The following is an 18,642-nucleotide window of genomic DNA, read 5'->3' on the forward strand; positions in this document are numbered from 1 at the left end:
GATGTCAGTCTGCGAGGAGGTAAATGAAGGAGCAAATTTCGAGTGCAGGTTCGATGTAGCTAAGGTGACGTCACAAGTTATCCCGGCTCACGAAAACAAGAAATGTTTCGTTGAGATACTATAAAATTATAAGTGAAAGTGATAATGTACTAAATTGCAATCATAAACTGTTAGGGTAGTTTTGTTTCTGAACAGCAAAGGTATTTTCAGTTAAAAATGTGTTAAGACTTGCGGTCATGCTATGTCTTTTGTCAATGGGACTGAATTCTGCTTTTCCATTCTATTTATCTACCTGTGAATAAACCCTGACGAGTACTTGAAATTCTGTTTTGTATGTAATCTCTATTTATTATTATTATTCTTATTGACATTTAATATTATTAGTGTTTACTGTTGTCATTATTCTAAATATTATTGTGAGATGTTTTTCTTCTTACTGACAGTTATTTTTATTATTATTATTATTATTACTGCTATTCTGATTATTATTGTGGTTGTGATTAGTATACTTTTTTTATTCATTTGTTTTATGATTGCCGTTTACTATTGTCATTATTATTGATTTGTCTTGTTTAATTTTTTTAATTCAATAAATTGTAATTACGTAAACATTTTCAATTGTCAATCTCTCAATATCCTGATCGAGCCGCGAACACGCGACAATATAATAAATATGCAATAAAAAGATTACAGTAAAATTCCAATATATTTTTAAATAAATATTAAGGAAAATGTAATAATTATAAACTAAAATTTTATTAAAAAAAAAATTGTAATTAAGAAAAAATCCGTCAGCTTATTAATAACGGTTTAATTGGCCATTAAAAATTATATTTAATTGAAATAAAAAAATAAATGATACGTCGCTACCAAATAACCCCTAGTAATCAATTAATATAATCGTAGAAGTGGAAGATAAACAGAGAAGAAATAAAGAAAGGGGTCAACTACATGAACTGTGAACATAGCAACTAAACCTATAACACACTCAATTGGGCGTATATTACCACCACACATTGACAAAAATAAAATTTATGACAGTTATAAAAATGTGACGATAAAATAAATAATAAATAAACTGTTTATGGATTGACCTTTACTGTACAAAAAAAAATCCTACATAGTAATAATAATAACAGTAAAAGAATTCATTTAAAAAAATGAGATTAAAAACGGTAATAAAAAGTTTTTTTATCATTTAACAGTCACCTATAAAAAATAAAATAAAACAATCAACATATTAATATATATAAAACTATCACAAAAAAGATAATAATTTTTTAATAGTATTTTTAACGTTTCGGTAAAACAATATTTTTTTAAATATTTAAACTGTAGGAAATTTTTGTTTTGAATATATTATAAAATAATATTTTAAATAATAAAATAAAAATCATTATGTACAAAGAAAATTCGATGAAAATTTTTCTAAGATACAGTTACTGCATTATACGTTTTGTTTTTATATGTGCTAAGAAACAGCAAAAATATTTAAATTATTTAAATACAAACTTTGAAAGCTTCTAACTTTTTTTTGTTTAACCTCCGGGTCCGCAGTTAAGCATTTCTTTCCGCAGAGAATGAGATGAATGTTTTTTAGCGTGTGTGAAAAATGCCATACCTGACCGAGATTCGAACCCAGGACCTCCGAGTGAAAAGCCGAGACGCTACCACTCGCGCCATGGAGGCCGGCTGAAAGCTTCTAACTAAATTTTATTAGTGTCGCTTATTTCCTATATTATTTGATAAAGAGAACATCATTTTCCGATTCATTTAAGTAAAATTTGAAAATTTATCTGCAGCAGAATTAATTTTTCAATCCATTTTATTCAACCAAAACTTTTGGCTAATTTCAAACAAACTTGAGACACAAAAAAAGCTATTGTTTATTCAAAGAACATTTTCATACAACTGTAATAACATTAAAAAAAAAAAACATGCAAATTAGAAAAAAAATATTCACGGTATAAAAGCTTTAATATTTTAAATCTATGTATACAAGAAATTTTCAAAATTTATTGAAAATAACTTGTAATTAAAAAACAAAAAAATACCTTTTTTGTAACGCATGCACGTTTACCAAAAATTTACCTCGGTAATTTTACGATATTTAATGAAAAAAATGGCTAGCAACAAAAGGGATAAGCCTGAATTTATTTTTATGAAAATAAATAAATAAATCAAAATACTTGTAATACCCAGTCGTAGTAACATTACGGGATCATTTTTTATTTATTAGATTTCACCAATTCTTAAAAAAAAATTAAATATATAAATAATATTCGACACTATTTAAACAAAATAAAAAAAAGTATAACAAACCTACATATCATTCGGAAGATTCTCGATCTAACTCGTAAGATTATTTTTTTTTAAATACAGTATGAAAGATCTTATTCAAGTAAATACAAGGTAAAATCACAGAAAAAATGCTCAAGTAAAAAAGTAAATCCCAAATAACCGATGAAGCAACTAAAAAGCGATCCCTATTTAGTTTTTAAGTTTATTCTACTTCTTATTTGGACGAGTCAAATTATGAAAAAATAAAATACTGATAAATTCAGCGGTGGAACACAAAACTGAAGGAAAATTTAGCTTGCATTTTAACGATGTAAAATTATACAGTATAAATAAAAAATTAGTAACAGCAATTATAATTACTTCCTAGATTTACTTTAAACCATAAATTTAAAAGTTACAAACAATCAACACGATCAACAATGCTCTTATCACCAAAGTGATCAAAAAAACAGATGGAAGTAATTATTTTCAACTGAACAATTCGTAATAACCAATAGATAAAAGCCGGGCAGGCAAAATTCACATATCCGTTGATAATGAGGTCTCGTAAAGACATGTGCAAGCATCGTTCACCAAAATAGAGGGATTATCATAGAAACTGCCCACATACTGTTAATAATTGAATTGTTATTGTCATAAACTTAAACCGTTGCAAATGACAGCATACAGGAACGGACAACATTTAAGGGGAAGTAAAGAAAAATATAATCTGTATTATTTATCTAAAGATAAGCGAACAGAATACAGACCGGACTTTTTTTCGGTCGTTTGATCAACAAACGATAAAAAAATGTTTAGCAACTTAACAGAACAGATTGATAATAATGATACATAATAATCTAAATAAAATAAAACAAAAACATAATTATTCACAATACATTCATACGGTAATGAATGTATTGTATCGTAAGTTATTGCTAACTTACGATACAAATTATTTCAAACAAATATAGATCAAATTAACTTTAATTTACTTTAAAAATGTCTAATAAATTGTTTATTGGTAAGTTCTTTTACTTAATTTTTCAGTTTTTAAAATCTTGATCGTTTATTTTTCTAAAATAATTAATTCTTATGTTTTGTAACACTGAAATTTTTTTTAGTTTAAATTCTTAGGTTTTTTTGAAATTCCATTTTATTGAAACCTGTAACTGTTTATTACCCATTTAACCACGTTATTTTATGCTAAAAATTAAATAGTGTTTTACGACCCTGAAGTTTTATCTTCTACCCTAAATTTTCCGAAAACGAATAAAATACAGTTCTGGGACCATTTTTTTTTAATTTTTCAGGTTTTCAAATTTCATATAAAATCACTAAATAACCCCTTAATTTCAATCCCATGAATTAAATTGGCTTAATTTTACCGAAGGTGCAGAAATCAAGAAGAAATCTTTCGTCAGCCGACAACTGATGAGGAAGCGTTTCCACACCTACGTTTATATGAACTTTCTTCCTTTATTATCACCAGTAGAACATGCCCTGAAAGTTTGTTATATATACACAGTTTTTTAAACACACACACATATATATATATATATATATATATATATAGAGAGAGAGAGAGAGAGAGAGAGAGAGAGAGATTTATCTAGACTCTTGAGCTCCTTCAAAAAAAATTCATCCTATTTATTGCTTTTTTTTCAATTGAGTAATTCTCAAGAAATCTCAATATCATTAAAAAAAATATATTTATAAACAAAAGAATTAACAGAAATATTATTAAGAGAAAAATCACCTAAACAAGTATTATTTTAAAAACTAGAAAAAATTAAAAATTCTAACAATTAATTAAAATATTTAATACATCAAAAATAATTTAAAAAATTAAATTACTTACCATTTGAAAGATGTAGAAAAAATAAAAGAAGTAATAATCGAAAGACTGGACGATAATGTTGCTGTTTATGATTGAGGAGGTAAACGGCCTCCATCACTGAACACTCGCGACTCACACCAGTGGAGACGGTAACACGGCACCGTTTTTAATCAAGTTATATAATTTATAAACGTACATATATCGCATCATCTAATACATCTAATCATTATTATTATTTTTATGTATATTATTATAACAAATCGATTTTAATTTTACATAGAACTTGTGATGTTGATTGTGATGTAAACAACACTCCCGCACTAAAATCTGAAACAAAAGAAAAATAAATATTAAGAAAAAGATTTAACTAGTAATTGAAGGGGAAAACACTTGCAAAAGATACCAACATGAAATAAGACAAAAAACAGATTAATACCAAAAGGTAAGTTCGAATATTAAGCAAATAAAAAAAATTAAAAAATTAATGAGGAACTCAAAATTTCAGTCGTAATACAAAGCAATTTTATATTATAAAAAAGGGAAATATATGATAATGGTTTTTGCAAATTTATTTGTATAACCCCATTTTATCATCTATTTTAAATTAAACACAACTTACATCGTTTTATGTAACAGTGAAAACTATTTTTTTTTCTAATTTTTTTTTAAGTTTCTTATACGTTGTTATTTTATTAATTTTGTTTTCCATAAATATTTTTTCCAGAATTTAGTAAATTCTTAATTAATGAAGTTATCATTCTTTAATAAATTATTTCACTAAACGTCTTATGACGTAATAATGACACCAAAAAATATATCGCCAAAATTATTTTCGGTTTTTTTTACACGTAATCAACTTTACTCAAGCTTAAAATGATGTAAATTTGTGCTCTTTAGTTAAAACACGAAGAAAATGGTAGAAAATGTGAATTTCTTTTATAAAATTATATGTAAATAATAAAATAAATAAATATTCTGATCCATATATATATATATATTTAAGGAATGATGGATAAATGTGCCAATCCGGTATAAAAAAAGGAATTATCCTAAATTTCCCGTGGCTACTGCTGGATCAGCTAGCGGGGACCGACCTTGGCGATGGGGTATATTCGCCAACTCTGCTTGGAGGATACTGGGTAAATAAAATACCCAGGGTGGACAAAAACACACGTTCCTGAAGGCGGAAGAGGAAGACTTCCCAACGGCGGACGGGGCGAATGAGCATAGAATAAAATCCAGGGTAGATAGAGCTCTGTCAAGCTAGAGAAGTAGTCTGTCTAGGAGAATGGAACTCTTACAAGAAAATCCACTGGTTCTCCAGATTGGGACTTGCGCGAGGTGTTAGCAACTCCACCCTTGAAAAGAAAACTGCTACGAAATCAAACGATGAGGCTCGGATCAGGATTGGAATTATGGATATGGAGATGAGAAGATGGAGACAGGCAGCGAGATATAGGGAAGATTGGAATTATTAATGGAATCATGAAGGAGCCCAAAGTCCACGCCGGGCTGTAATGGCAGGATAAATATGATAAAACTATCCTAAATATGCCTGATCAAAGGAAACCGCGGTAAATCCTAGATCAGAAAAGCATCACAAAATACATAATTTACATGAAAACAACAATAATAATTTTTTTACATGAAATAACAATAATAAAATAAATAAGTAATGATATTAAAAAAACAAAAAAAAAAACATTTTAGAAAAATCTTGAAAAAAATGACAAAGGTCCTTAATTTTATTAATTATGTTATAAATTAGTGGGAAGTTCTTTTATGAACTGGATGGTATTTTATTAAAAGTGGCCCAATGGAAGGATAACATGACCCTTTATTATACACCAAAATATTGCCTTAAATATACGAAAACAGCTCTGTTGTCTGGTTTAAGAGATGTGGTTATAGATATTTTTTAAGAATAAGAGGCTATTTCTACTTCCTTCTACAAAGTAAAGGAAGTATTGTAAAATATTTCGGTTTTTAGATTTCAACGGAAATATCCATTTTGACTAGATTCGGTGTGACGTCTGCATCTATGTAGTATGTATCTCGCATAATTAAGTAACGATTATCCGTAGGATGTTGAAATTTTGGATTTAGGACTGTTGTAACATCTAGTTGTGTACTTCCCTTTTTGATTGCAATCGACTGGATCAAAAGTGTCCAAAAAAACCCAAAATTCACATAATTTGGATTGTGGTCTTTTTCTTAACTGTAGTAATAAGCTCTCATTAAGAACTTTTCAACGATATATCATATATGGTACTTATTTTTACTGCTTCCAGAGTTATAGTCAAATAAGATTTTAATTAATGAAATATTTTGGTCTTACAACGGGAAGGCACATCCGTTCGAATCCGAATTCATATACATATATTTTATTTAACTTATTATTTTTAAATTAAAATATATTGATTTATTAATAATTATTAAACTCTGATTGTAAAAAAAATTTTACAATAAACAATAATTCAATAATAACAATAAAAAAAAAATATGAAAATTACCAAAAGTTATTAGTGTAAAATTTTAAGTACTTTTCATTTTAATTCAAACATATTTACAAAAGTTAATAATTATTAATAAATCAATATGTGTAAATTAAAATAGAAAAAGTTGAAAAAAAATATATGTATATGAAGTCGGATTCGAACCAATGTGTGCATGGTTACGGATCCACATCTTCTCCACTTACCACATAATGCAATGTGGTGTCCACCACAACAAAATTGTGTAACTGTCCACTTTATTGAAGAATTGGAGGATCGCATCTCACTTTTAAATGAAATAAGTTTAAATGAAGTGCAGCAAAAATGTGTATATGTAATTTAATAGGCGTACATTGAAATCTACGGTGTCATCAGATTTTTAAATATAAGTATTACAAAGTAATTTAAACGTATTTTAATTTTTCAAAAGTCTAAATTTATTGTAATAAAAACAGTTGTTTTAATTTTTACAAGAATTGTTAAGATTTCTCTGTAAAGGTTGTTTTTAATAATAAAAGTTGATTTTTTTTTTGTTTTTCAAAGATTTTATTACATAAATTTCTCAGAATTTAATTCTCTACAAGTTTTGACAACAAAATTTACGCATTTATCAGTCATTTAACGAAGTTACTCCATTTCAAGCCTATGAGGTATATGTGTTTTTTGTCACCTTATTTTTCTGTTTTACGTTGGATATTATGAAAACTTCGGAAGATACAGAGTTGCTGGGATCTGTTTTATTCGATTTTTCAGATAAAAAAAAACATAAGAAACCATCAGTTTACCCTTACATGATGCCTTAAAAATTTCAGTATGACATTTCACTGATGAACTGAAATCCGGCCGAAATTTTTCGCTAGCTGTAACTCGATAACAAAGCGTTTTTGGGTACATATTTATAAGAACATTTTTCATTATTTCAAGCTCTAAAATCAGTTTCCAAAACGTATATGCATAAACTATATGTATAATAATCACTATCATATGCATATTTAACCGTTATCTTATCTTTTATATATAGATCGTTTAAAATCTATCATATAGAAATAATTTTTCTTTAAAAAACTTTTTCTGAAACTGTTGCATTTATTTTTCTTAACTTAGTTACAGGTAAGAATTAAATATATACATACTATGAATTGTACATGCCGTCAAACGGTTGTAATCGACCTGATATGAACCACACCAACCATGCAAGGAAATGGCATAGTTCTTCACAGGAATAAAAGTATGCCATCGCAAGATTATAAAAAAAAAAGATTAAGTGAGAAAATTGAAGTGGTTTTTCACACCCTTCTTCACAGAGATTAATTTTATCATAACGAAAATTATAACAGATTTATTAAGTAACAGGCATTCGGAGATCTTTATAAAAAAAAAGTCCGGTTTTTTTTATTACAAAATTTAGACGACTATTTTATACGACAGATGGTAATAAACATGTTTTATAGTCTAACGCAATTAAATTTCATCTGTAGTCGGTTAAATAATGAAGATACACAAAAAGACAAGAAATGAAAATATATAAAATATTCTGAGTTAAAACGGTAGATATTTTAATATTTTAATCTTAAAAGAAGTGTTACAAGAACCGAACAACAAAAAAAAAACCGAAAGCACGTCTGTTTAATAAATTGATTTATGTCAATTATTTATAATATCATTTAAATGACATGTTTTACGTTGAAGATTTGGCAGATCAGAGCAGTACATTTTTTTTATTAAACCCTTGGTTATTTCAATCAATATTCGTAAAATTATAATAAAATCACATTATCTAGTGCTTATGTCATGTTAAAAAAGATTTCTGACTCCAATAACAATTCTCGTTTCTTCTTTTTCTAATTCTAGTTCTCTCTCTCTTTCTTTGAGACTACCTTTAAGGCGCAGAATAATGAAGGAACGTGTTCGATTCAATCTTTAACTGTCTACTACATCTGGAAATACAGAGAAGCCGTTAGATGGCTAATTACTACCGGTCAATCTTCTTGGCATAACGTAGCTAAAAGAAGAAAAATTGATTAATAACCCATCATACCAAAAACATCGCTACTTTTCTTGGCAAACCTCTTTAATAACTATACATTAATAGTAAAAACCGCAATGAAATTAAAATTTATATAAGGTTCTTTAATCGCCGGTCAAAATAATCATTTTAACTAAAAAAACAAAATTACGTATTAATAAAGAAAATATACGTATATTGAAATATTATTGTTAACTTACATCGAATTAATTGTAATGATGATATACAGATTTATACATGATAGTATATAGATGCTGAACTACATTTAATTAGGATTATGCTAAGACCGTAATACTAAATTAAGACAATTATCAAAGTAAGAATGAACATTTCGATCGATGTAATTACGTATTACAATTCAGTTCTCATTTGTTTCCTTCTATTCGCAGGAGATGAAATAATATTTTTTTAATTTCGTGGCATCATAATTCGAGCCATGTTGCAAACAATGTTGATAATCAGTCAAAAAATGGGGTATAGTTTTTCGACGTTTCATGATCCAGGAACCTCAAAAACAAAAAATATGGGAGGGTAATGTTCGTACATACGTATACACGTGTGTTGGCGTGTTTAAAGCTTAATAACTTTTAACTGAATAAACCGATTTTTATAAAATTTTGTATGGAAAAATATACACATATATGAAACAATTTTATGGTTAAATTTTGGCTCAATATCTTCAAGGGATGGAGTAGATAGTTTTTTGGGGGGGTAAGTTTTCTCAAAATTCCCCCCCCCCAAAAAATAATCCCACCCACTTATATAACATAATCCCACTTTATATTAAAGTCAGTATATGTTACGTGCTTATCTAACCATTTTTAAAAAGATTTGCCCCCAAATTCTCCCAAAAATCAAAAGTACTGTACATTTTTTAACCCAATTTTTTTTGTAATGTTTAACGCATAGTACTCGTGCAAATGGCAAAAAATACATATATGTGTGTAATACATATATATACATATATATATATATATATATATATATATATACATATATATAAAATAATGTATATATAAATAAAAATACTTTGGGGACAATATTAGGAATGTATAAAATATTAAAATATCCATTTTTTTTCAATTTTTCAAAATTTATTTGGGTTTATTTACTAATAATTAAACTTAATTAAGCAAAGTTAAACTTTATTTAATAAATAATTAAAATTATTTTTGGGTTTACTTTTAATAATATTATAAAACTATTACTACTATTAACTATATAACTATAACTATTAAAACTATATAATTAGTAAACTATTAAAAGTTTAAATAATAAACTTCTAATAATAACGTAAAACATTTCATCAAATTTACTCCCACCACCAAAAAAAATTCTTATGTAACTTTTTTTTTGGTTGTATTTTTTTTAGTTTCTTCCATTTAACATAGTATACGTAGAAAATTCAAAAAAGTTTTTTGAAAGGTGACTTTTGGAGGTGGGGGAGCAAAAAAAAAAAATACCGATATTCTTTTTTTGTTTATTTAAAAATTTAATAATAATTTTATAATATAACTATATCATAAATTACCCTCCACAACAGAAAAGAAATCTTAGGAACCTTTTTCACGTATTATTATTTTTCCAATATATAAGAATAAATAACCAACGCCACGAAAATACTACAACTTTGTTGTCAGATTTTTTTTTATATAAAGCACTGGGTATCTTTTTTTTTAATATAAACCACTCAATCAATGGATTTTTTAATGTAGTAATATAATTTTAATTTTAGTTTAATTTTTCTTAGTATAATTTAATTAAATTATTTAATTAACATATCTTATCACTTTTAATCTTATCCTATTGTATTTACATGCCTTTTAAATTATATAAAATCCAACATCTCAGCGGGTATTAAAGATATTTCGCTTTAAAGAAGATTTATGAATTAGTCGAGTTAATTAACCTCTTGCAGTTACTTTGGTTTGATTTTTTATCACATATTTTCTTATACACAATAACATATTCACCATAACCAAACACATGTAAACTACAATTAAAAAAGATAATTACATAATCTGAATGATTTATGACAAAGACATGATCTTTTATGGTATTTAAAATATACTTGTATTATGTATTAAAATTTTCCCTTTTATGGTTTAAAACATTTAAACTTTTCATGCAACTTCTGATGAACACCGTCTTGTTCTGCATTTAAAAAGTCTGTGATTTATGTGAAGGAAATACAGATGTAAAAGTACGAATATTCTAAGAACAAAATATAAAACGTAATGAATTGGTGTAACAGCATGTCTTGTTAATAAAAAAAAAATAGATAACTAAATAAATACGATATTTCCTTTTTTAAATTATTATCATTAATATGATGTAATGCTTTTTTTTTATTCTCATCTCTCTTTATAAGATAAAAACAAGTGCATTTTATCACAACAGAACATGTTAAATATTTTAAAATTGATTTTTCAAATATTTACTTTAAAATAAATGAATTTATATTAACGTTTTGCGTAGGAATGTTTTTGGTGTAATAAAACAGCAGGTATATAAATAAAAGTTGTCCAACATCAGAGTAATAAGTGCTCAAAAACTGATTTTCTTGGCCTTTCTCTAGATTAATGCATTTCTATATATATATATATATATATATATAAATTAAGCCAGAATTATTTTTATTGAACATAAGATCTGTACATTATATTTTCTGCATAAATTTTCATAAATAGGCTACTTCTTCTTCGACTCCATATTTAAAAAACAATAATAGTATATGTATACAAAAATAAATAATAGTTATAAAATATTTAGTTAATAAATAATGATTAAAATTCACTCATCTTATTTCTTGAGTATAAAGATTCATGCGCAGTTCTGAGCAAGAAGACCTATTTTTCGTTAATTTAATTTGGTTATAATTTTTGTTTTTAATTTAGTTTAATGTTGCTAACAATAGATACCGCAGATAAAGAAACGTCAACTTTTCTACTTTCAGGATCTTAACTTGCCCCGCTAAAAATATTTCGACCTTAAATCAAACGTAACTCAAGAACGACTCAACCAATCTTTATCAAATTTTCACACCCACAACTTCATATTCATTACTACAACAAATTTAAACTTCAATGAAATCGACCAAGTAGCATTGGAGATTTTCGAGCTACAAAAGTTTATTCATAGGCCTATATAATAAATATTAAAACACATTCTGTCATCGGGGAAAACATTAAAAAAGACGGGATTTGGAGAATTATTCCAAACGAAGAGATTTACAAAACGATCATCCCGATAATTAATAAATTTAGAAATAAGAGAATTTCCTTTCTAGGACATATTTTCAGAATGGAAGAGACCAGACTTATCAGACGGATAATCGAACTTTTCTGGAACAAGAAAATCAGACGGAACTGGTTATACGAAGTACAGAAAGACATGGAGGAATTAGACATAACCCGTGAAAACCTAAAAACGAAACCGGAAACTATGGGAAATTAAAAAATAAAGAAACAAGATTCCTATCAAAACCCAAGAAAACAATAAGCCGGGTGTACTCTGAACAAGAAAGAGCAAGATCTAAAACCCTTAGAAATTACTGGCAAAAAAGAAAAGCTGAAAAACAACAAATCAGCAAAAAAAGAAAAAACTTGCCAAAAAAAAAATTAAAACTAAAGTGATCTATTATGGTCTTAAAATAAAAAAAATAAAAAAAAAAAATATATATATATATATATAAGTTTTTCCGTGGGGCATCCTGTGTATATATTTATAAGGAAAACCCAGTGTAAGAGAATGGCATTTCGTTTCCTCATACCTCAAAACGTAAAGAAAATTCATTTTCACACCTCTCCCCCCCCCCCCATTTCAACCATGCGACCGAAAAGTAATACCGTACTTTTATTAGAAAAGTCGGTAAAAACAATTAACTGCCTGCAGTAATATGAATAAATAATTCAAAACTTTACAAAATTTTACTACCGATTCATAATCCAAGTAAACCGACTTGGTAAATTCTTCCTGAGAATTTATTTATTTATTCTACACTTAGCAACAATGCAGTTTTTATTATACAGCGGATTATTTATATTTATTTCAGAAACAAAGCTATCATAATTATATAAATAATTGATAAAAATATTCAAAAATTTTGACAACAAAGTAATCTTAATAAATTACAATACGATGAATCATTTGTATTACTCAAACACATAATTAATACATTTAGTCTAACGGAACTCAAATATTTATAAAATAAACTCATTTTATAATCAACGTAAGATAAAAAGTTAACATATTTTTATCTCAAAAGATAGTTGAAGAACTTTTATACCTTCGAATTAAAAAACATTTGATGCAAATGTGTCTCTAAAAGTGGTAATCTAGTACTCTAGATGAACCGTTACAACTTAAAAACTCTACCCGATTTGTCAGTAGTATATCAACTAGCGTTCCCCTTCAATGGTAATCAAGATGTATTTTTTTTAACTGCCTTTTTTATAGATAAATCCGATGGAATATTAAATATTTCCATAGAGTTTTGCTCTAAATAGTTTTTTTTTTTAATTTAATACATAATAATAATAATTATTAAAATTTAATAAATTAAGACCTTAAATTTCTTCTCTGTTTTCTTTTGATACCACTTTTAACAAGCTTTTCGAAATATTATAAAATGTGCTTAGATTTTTATATTTATGTAAAAAATCATTTGTTAATTCATTACGCCAAATTTCTCTATCTTAAGAAAATTTCATTCTGAATTAATATTTTGGCTTTGTTTTGATTACCTAAATTAAAAAATAATTACTGAGAAACAAATAAAACCAAAGCTAATATTACATATTAAAAAAATTGGGCTGGAAATCTATTTCCGGTTCGTTCAGAGGTCTACTGAACGGATCGGGCTGTTTTTTTTTTTATTCTGCTCGGAATGACCAACTGATACGTCATCAAGCGGACCGCAAACTTGAGTCTCCTCTGAGAACTCCTCAAAGAATTTTCATATATTACTTAATTGAAAAACTTTCGAAATTATAACACTTACGAAAATCACTTTGAAGGTCTGTCGATGCTTGATAACATATCTGTAGGCCATTCTGAGCAGAATAACAGTAAAAATTATCCTGATCTGTACAGTAGAACGTTTGGACGGACTGGAAATAGATTTTGAGTACGGAATATGAAAACCTATTTCCAGTCTCGGACCACAGACTTCGGCTTCTCTGAGAAATCCTCACTTATTCCTTAATTGAGGAGCTTTTCGAAGTTATAACCCATAAGAAAATCACTTTGAATCCGTCGATGTTTGATAACATGTCTGCGGATATTCCGAGCAGAATACAGAAAAAATCAGTCCGATCAATCCAGTAGAACGACTGGACGGACTCCAGATCCATTTTACCTGTGGTAGGAAAGGAAATAGAACAAGGTGGTTGGGGGTGAGACGTGTTGTAAATGGAATAGGGTTTACCCGATTTTTTAAAACATATAACATTAATTTGTAATAATAACTCAGCGGAGTAGCAAGGGGTACTAGTAAATGTTTAAAATTTACTTTAAATTTAATATTTCCGTAGTTTCTGAGTAACGTAATCCGAATATCCGAGGTTTCGAGTGACTGGGCAAAACAAATAGCTTAGGGAAATATATTTATTTCTCCATTATTCAAATCAAAAACAAGTACAAAATTTAATATGATTACAGAATATTATCGAGTTGGTAGATTCAGTAATGAAGAAATCCCGAGTGAAGAAAGTTCCTACCTTTGACTCATCAATTATCCATCCTCCTTTCCTAAATCTTACAATTATGTCATCGCTAGCACAAGCGACTTCCTACGGAAAGGGGAGCGCATTGCATCCTCCAAACAATAGTGTCCGAAAGTATTTCAGGATTGAAGGGAAAAATCACGCCTGGAGAACGAAGTTCATACGCGGCTAGTCTCCCAAGGTCATCTCGATTCCCCCCGAGGGGAGAAGATCCCGCCTCGTAACGTGTCCGGTCGCTACACCACCCCCTCCGTTCAGTCTCCCAAGGTCAGTCCCGGTCAAATAATTTCTTCCCGTTCTAAAGGATCTGAACGCAGCAAATAATTTTGTCCATAAATAAAATAAACTAAATATAAGCCGTTAAATAAATAATTACCTGCCCGATAAAAGAAAGATACAGCAGCAAGGGACTTTTGTCCAGGTTCTGCGATTAGTAGGGAGAGATATATAAATCTCCCGCTATCCTTGCGTTCTGAGTGATAGTGCTAATATCCAGCTAATCGGTTAGCCGAACAAACCCGAGTCGAGCATAAATCTTTCCAATTCAAGAAGTTAATTTTAACATCCGTAAGTGTTCGGTAAATATTTGAGAACATATGAACAAAGTTAAAACATATTAAATAAAAATGTTTATTTTTTTAAGTGAGTTAAACCACTTATAATTGTTAAATATAATTCCGAAAGAAACAGAAGAGGTATTATACTTTATAACAAGATTATATACAATTAAAACTTTTAGTTCTGGAATAAATATACTACAAAAAGTTTTCTTGTGGCAAGCTACCACTCTGAGTAAAGAAATACGTTTCAACTGTTCATTATAAAATGCGATAGCAGGGTGCTGAATAGCGTCCAAAATAAATTTGAGTCTAAATACATCAAATCTTGGACTCAATGCTACAACTAAAAATTCAGCATCTACTTTATTAAGTCAAACAATAACATCGGCTGATCCGACTTAACTTCATCAAAGTAATCATCAACTATAATAGATAACATTATTTTAGAAAACGTCTTATTTTATATTAAATAATACGCTTTCACAGGGTTAAAAATAGATAAACGATGAAAGATATCACTAACAGAGAGGATGGCGGACCTCTCGTGTAATGTGGTAATCGTATTTTTCCTTACTTAAAACAGAATTCAATGATGAAAGAAATTCAACGACAAAGAGCGTTTATTTGTCCCATTTTATGAAAAAAATTTTTTTTTTTTGAGTATAACAAAATTGCATAATTTTGGTGATCAAATAATACATTTTTGAATAAGCATAAAAGAAGTTTGAAATAACAAATAAAAATTATAGATTAATTTAAACACTGTCCTGTACTTTGTATCCTAGCACAGTGATTCCCAAACTGTGCGCCACGACGCCCCGAGGAGCCGCGGCTTCTTCACAGGGGCGCCGCAAAATATTGGAAAAAGCTTCATAATTAATTGAACCAAGACATTTATAATTATTAATTTAATGTTAATAAAGTAAAAAAAATAATGAAGATACACGATTTTTATTTATTTTTATCTCTTACTAACGTAGGGCGCCATGGAAAATTTTTAATTGAAAAAGGAAGCCGCGACTCGGAAAAGTTTGGGAACTACTGTCCTAGCATATAAATCCAGTTCTTTCTCCCATAGCAGGTATTTTATACAGATGCTTTGTAATTCCAAAACAACTCAGTAACTATTAAATACGTAGCATCGTTGCGATTTTAAACACAACACGTTATCACAAATAAGAAAATTCACATCAATGCACGTACGAATACGCAATGTTAACATCGCATTTTTTTGCGCACATTTTTCTCCTTTCATAGAAACAAGTGGTGGGCGTTCCTTTAAGATCGCTAGAAGGAGTAAAATAACTTTAATAATAATAACGTTTTAAATGTTAAAACATTATTACTGTTTATTTATTTTTCTTTTATACACATAAAATGGACGAGTCGAAAGATTAGATTCACTGATGATTCATCAAAATAGATTAACTTAATTAGCTGTATGATTTAGCATCTATGAAAAAAGATTGTTCATTTTTACTTTCTTTATCATAACAATAACAATTATTATTATATCTAAAAATAAAAGTGAATAATTGATTTGACTTTTTTAAAAACGCCGAAACAAACATTTATCATCAGTTGATTTAGTAAAAACACAATCGATAAAAGACTGCGAGAACTATTGTACTAAGTAAATGTGTAACGATTACTCAACTAAATCGCACAGCAATCAGCTTCAAATGCATTTTTAATGGCATTCATTAAAAAGTCTTTTCAGTTATCTTTTTTCAAACCGTAAATATTTCTTTCTTTTCTCCCTTTCTTTTCGCATGGATACGGATTTTTTTGTAGTAAAAAAAAAATAATTGTGTACCTCTATGAACCTAAATGTTTGCATATAATTTGTAAAACTGCTTTTCATTCGAAACTGTTCATTAAGTGAAACAAAGATAAAGAATTTAATTCATTTACCTAAAATAAATTATAATTGTATAATGAAATTTGTTGGCATTAAAATTGTGTTTTATATTCTTTTATATTATAATACAAATTGTATAAATAAGTTGGAAAATAGTCCAGCATTTTTATAATTAAATTAAATTACATCGACCTAAAATAGTTCAAATTTTGAATGCTGTAATATCTTTAATTCTGGTATAAAAATAAGGGCTGCATCAGAAAAAAATGTTAAAAACCGAGGATCGGTAAGGGCAGCTAAGAGAGAAAATGGAAACTAGAGAAAACGGTATGAATGTCCGGTTAATTATAGAATTTTTCTTTGAAAGACTTGTATTCTAATTTTTAAACAAATTTAATTCTAATTACAACACGATCATTATATTATATAATTACTGCCAACAGGGGCAAGCTGCAATCTTCTAGAGATTTTTCAACGAGTTTTTATCTTTTAAAATAAAAAAACATAAATATATTTATGTAAGTCCATTTAGATTAAGAAACAAGAATACAACAAAAGAATTATGAGTCGTCGTAGAAAACTAAAACATTGAAAAAAGAGGTTTCAGCACCTTGAAACAATGCCAGAAGAAAAAATAATCCGACATCTTTTGTTAACATTAAAAGTAGCAGGAACAAATAGTAGCATACTAGGCACTGTATATTGTATAGCTTAACATATAAAAAAAGGGAAAAAATCAGTCGGAATTCAAAAATTCCAGTAATTGAAATAACCACTTTCAAAAGCTTTCATAGACCAATTTATCAGTCAAACATCCATAAAATTATTATCAGTGACGAAATAAAATACACATATCTGAACACGTAAGCCTGCTAAAGGATTAGTATTAAAAGGCAAATAAATATGGATATAGTGTGCAGAATAAGATAAATTAAGTAAAAAATGAATATATCAAATTTAGGAACTAATAATAAATAGGTTTAAAAAACAGTAACAAACAAAGACTTATAACGTAAATGGATAATGCTAGTGTTAAAAACAAGTACTTAAAACACGCAGGTTCCTTATACTGTCAAACAATAAGTAATGAATAAACACGAGATTTCTTTAAAAATTGTGTGTGTGTGTGTGTGTGTGTATATTCATGTATATGTGTGAGTGTATGTATACACTCACACTGTATATATATATACATACACTCACACTGATTAAAACTATCTAATTTTTAACTGAAATTTCAGATGTCTATACTTAAATATTTATAATACATAGTATTACACACTGCAAGGTCTCTCTTGACGAAAAATAGATTTTGCAACTTATTCTCTACGTAAGTTTTAAGCAAAAAATCTAATACGGACACCACATGACTTCCCCTAACTTCCTTATACGCCTATTAAATTACATATACACATTTTTTGCTACACTTCATTTAAACTTATTTCATTTGAAAGTGAGATACGATCCTCCAATTCTTTAATAAGGTGGATAGTTACACAATTGCATTGTGGTGGACACCACATTGCATCATAATTTTTTGTGGTGTCCGTATCAGCATTTTAAATTAGTTTATATATTAATTTTGCTTCACATTACTCAAGTAGTTATGTGGTGTAAGTGAAAACGTGTCGGATCCCACATCAGTTCGAATCCGACTTTATATACATATAATTTTTTTTAAATTAAAATATATTGATTAATTAATAATTACTAATCTGTGTAAAACTGTTTCAATTAAAATGAAAAGTAGATAAAATTTTATTTCACTAATAACTTTCTGATTTTTTTTCCATATTTTTGTTCAATCTGAGGTTAACAATTATTTATTTATAAATCAATATATTTAAATTAAAA

General features: G+C 27.9%; 1 protein-coding gene across 3 annotated transcripts in view; it reads right to left on the reverse strand.

Annotated features, from left to right (window-relative positions):
* The window catches only part of LOC142325993 (roundabout homolog 2-like), a 1,010,872-nt gene that overhangs the window by 919,945 nt on the left and 72,285 nt on the right, over positions 1-18,642 (reverse strand). For all 3 annotated transcript variants that reach the window (XM_075368034.1, XM_075368032.1, XM_075368033.1), the window contains one exon: positions 4,142-4,447. In XM_075368034.1, the coding sequence (XP_075224149.1) occupies positions 4,142-4,235 (94 nt within the window). In that variant the 5' untranslated portion in view covers positions 4,236-4,447. The remainder of the gene's footprint in view (positions 1-4,141; positions 4,448-18,642) is intronic.

This window comes from Lycorma delicatula, chromosome 6 (genome assembly GCF_047948215.1).
Source record: "Lycorma delicatula isolate Av1 chromosome 6, ASM4794821v1, whole genome shotgun sequence".
In the NCBI taxonomy this organism is placed as follows: Eukaryota; Metazoa; Arthropoda; class Insecta; order Hemiptera; family Fulgoridae; genus Lycorma; species Lycorma delicatula.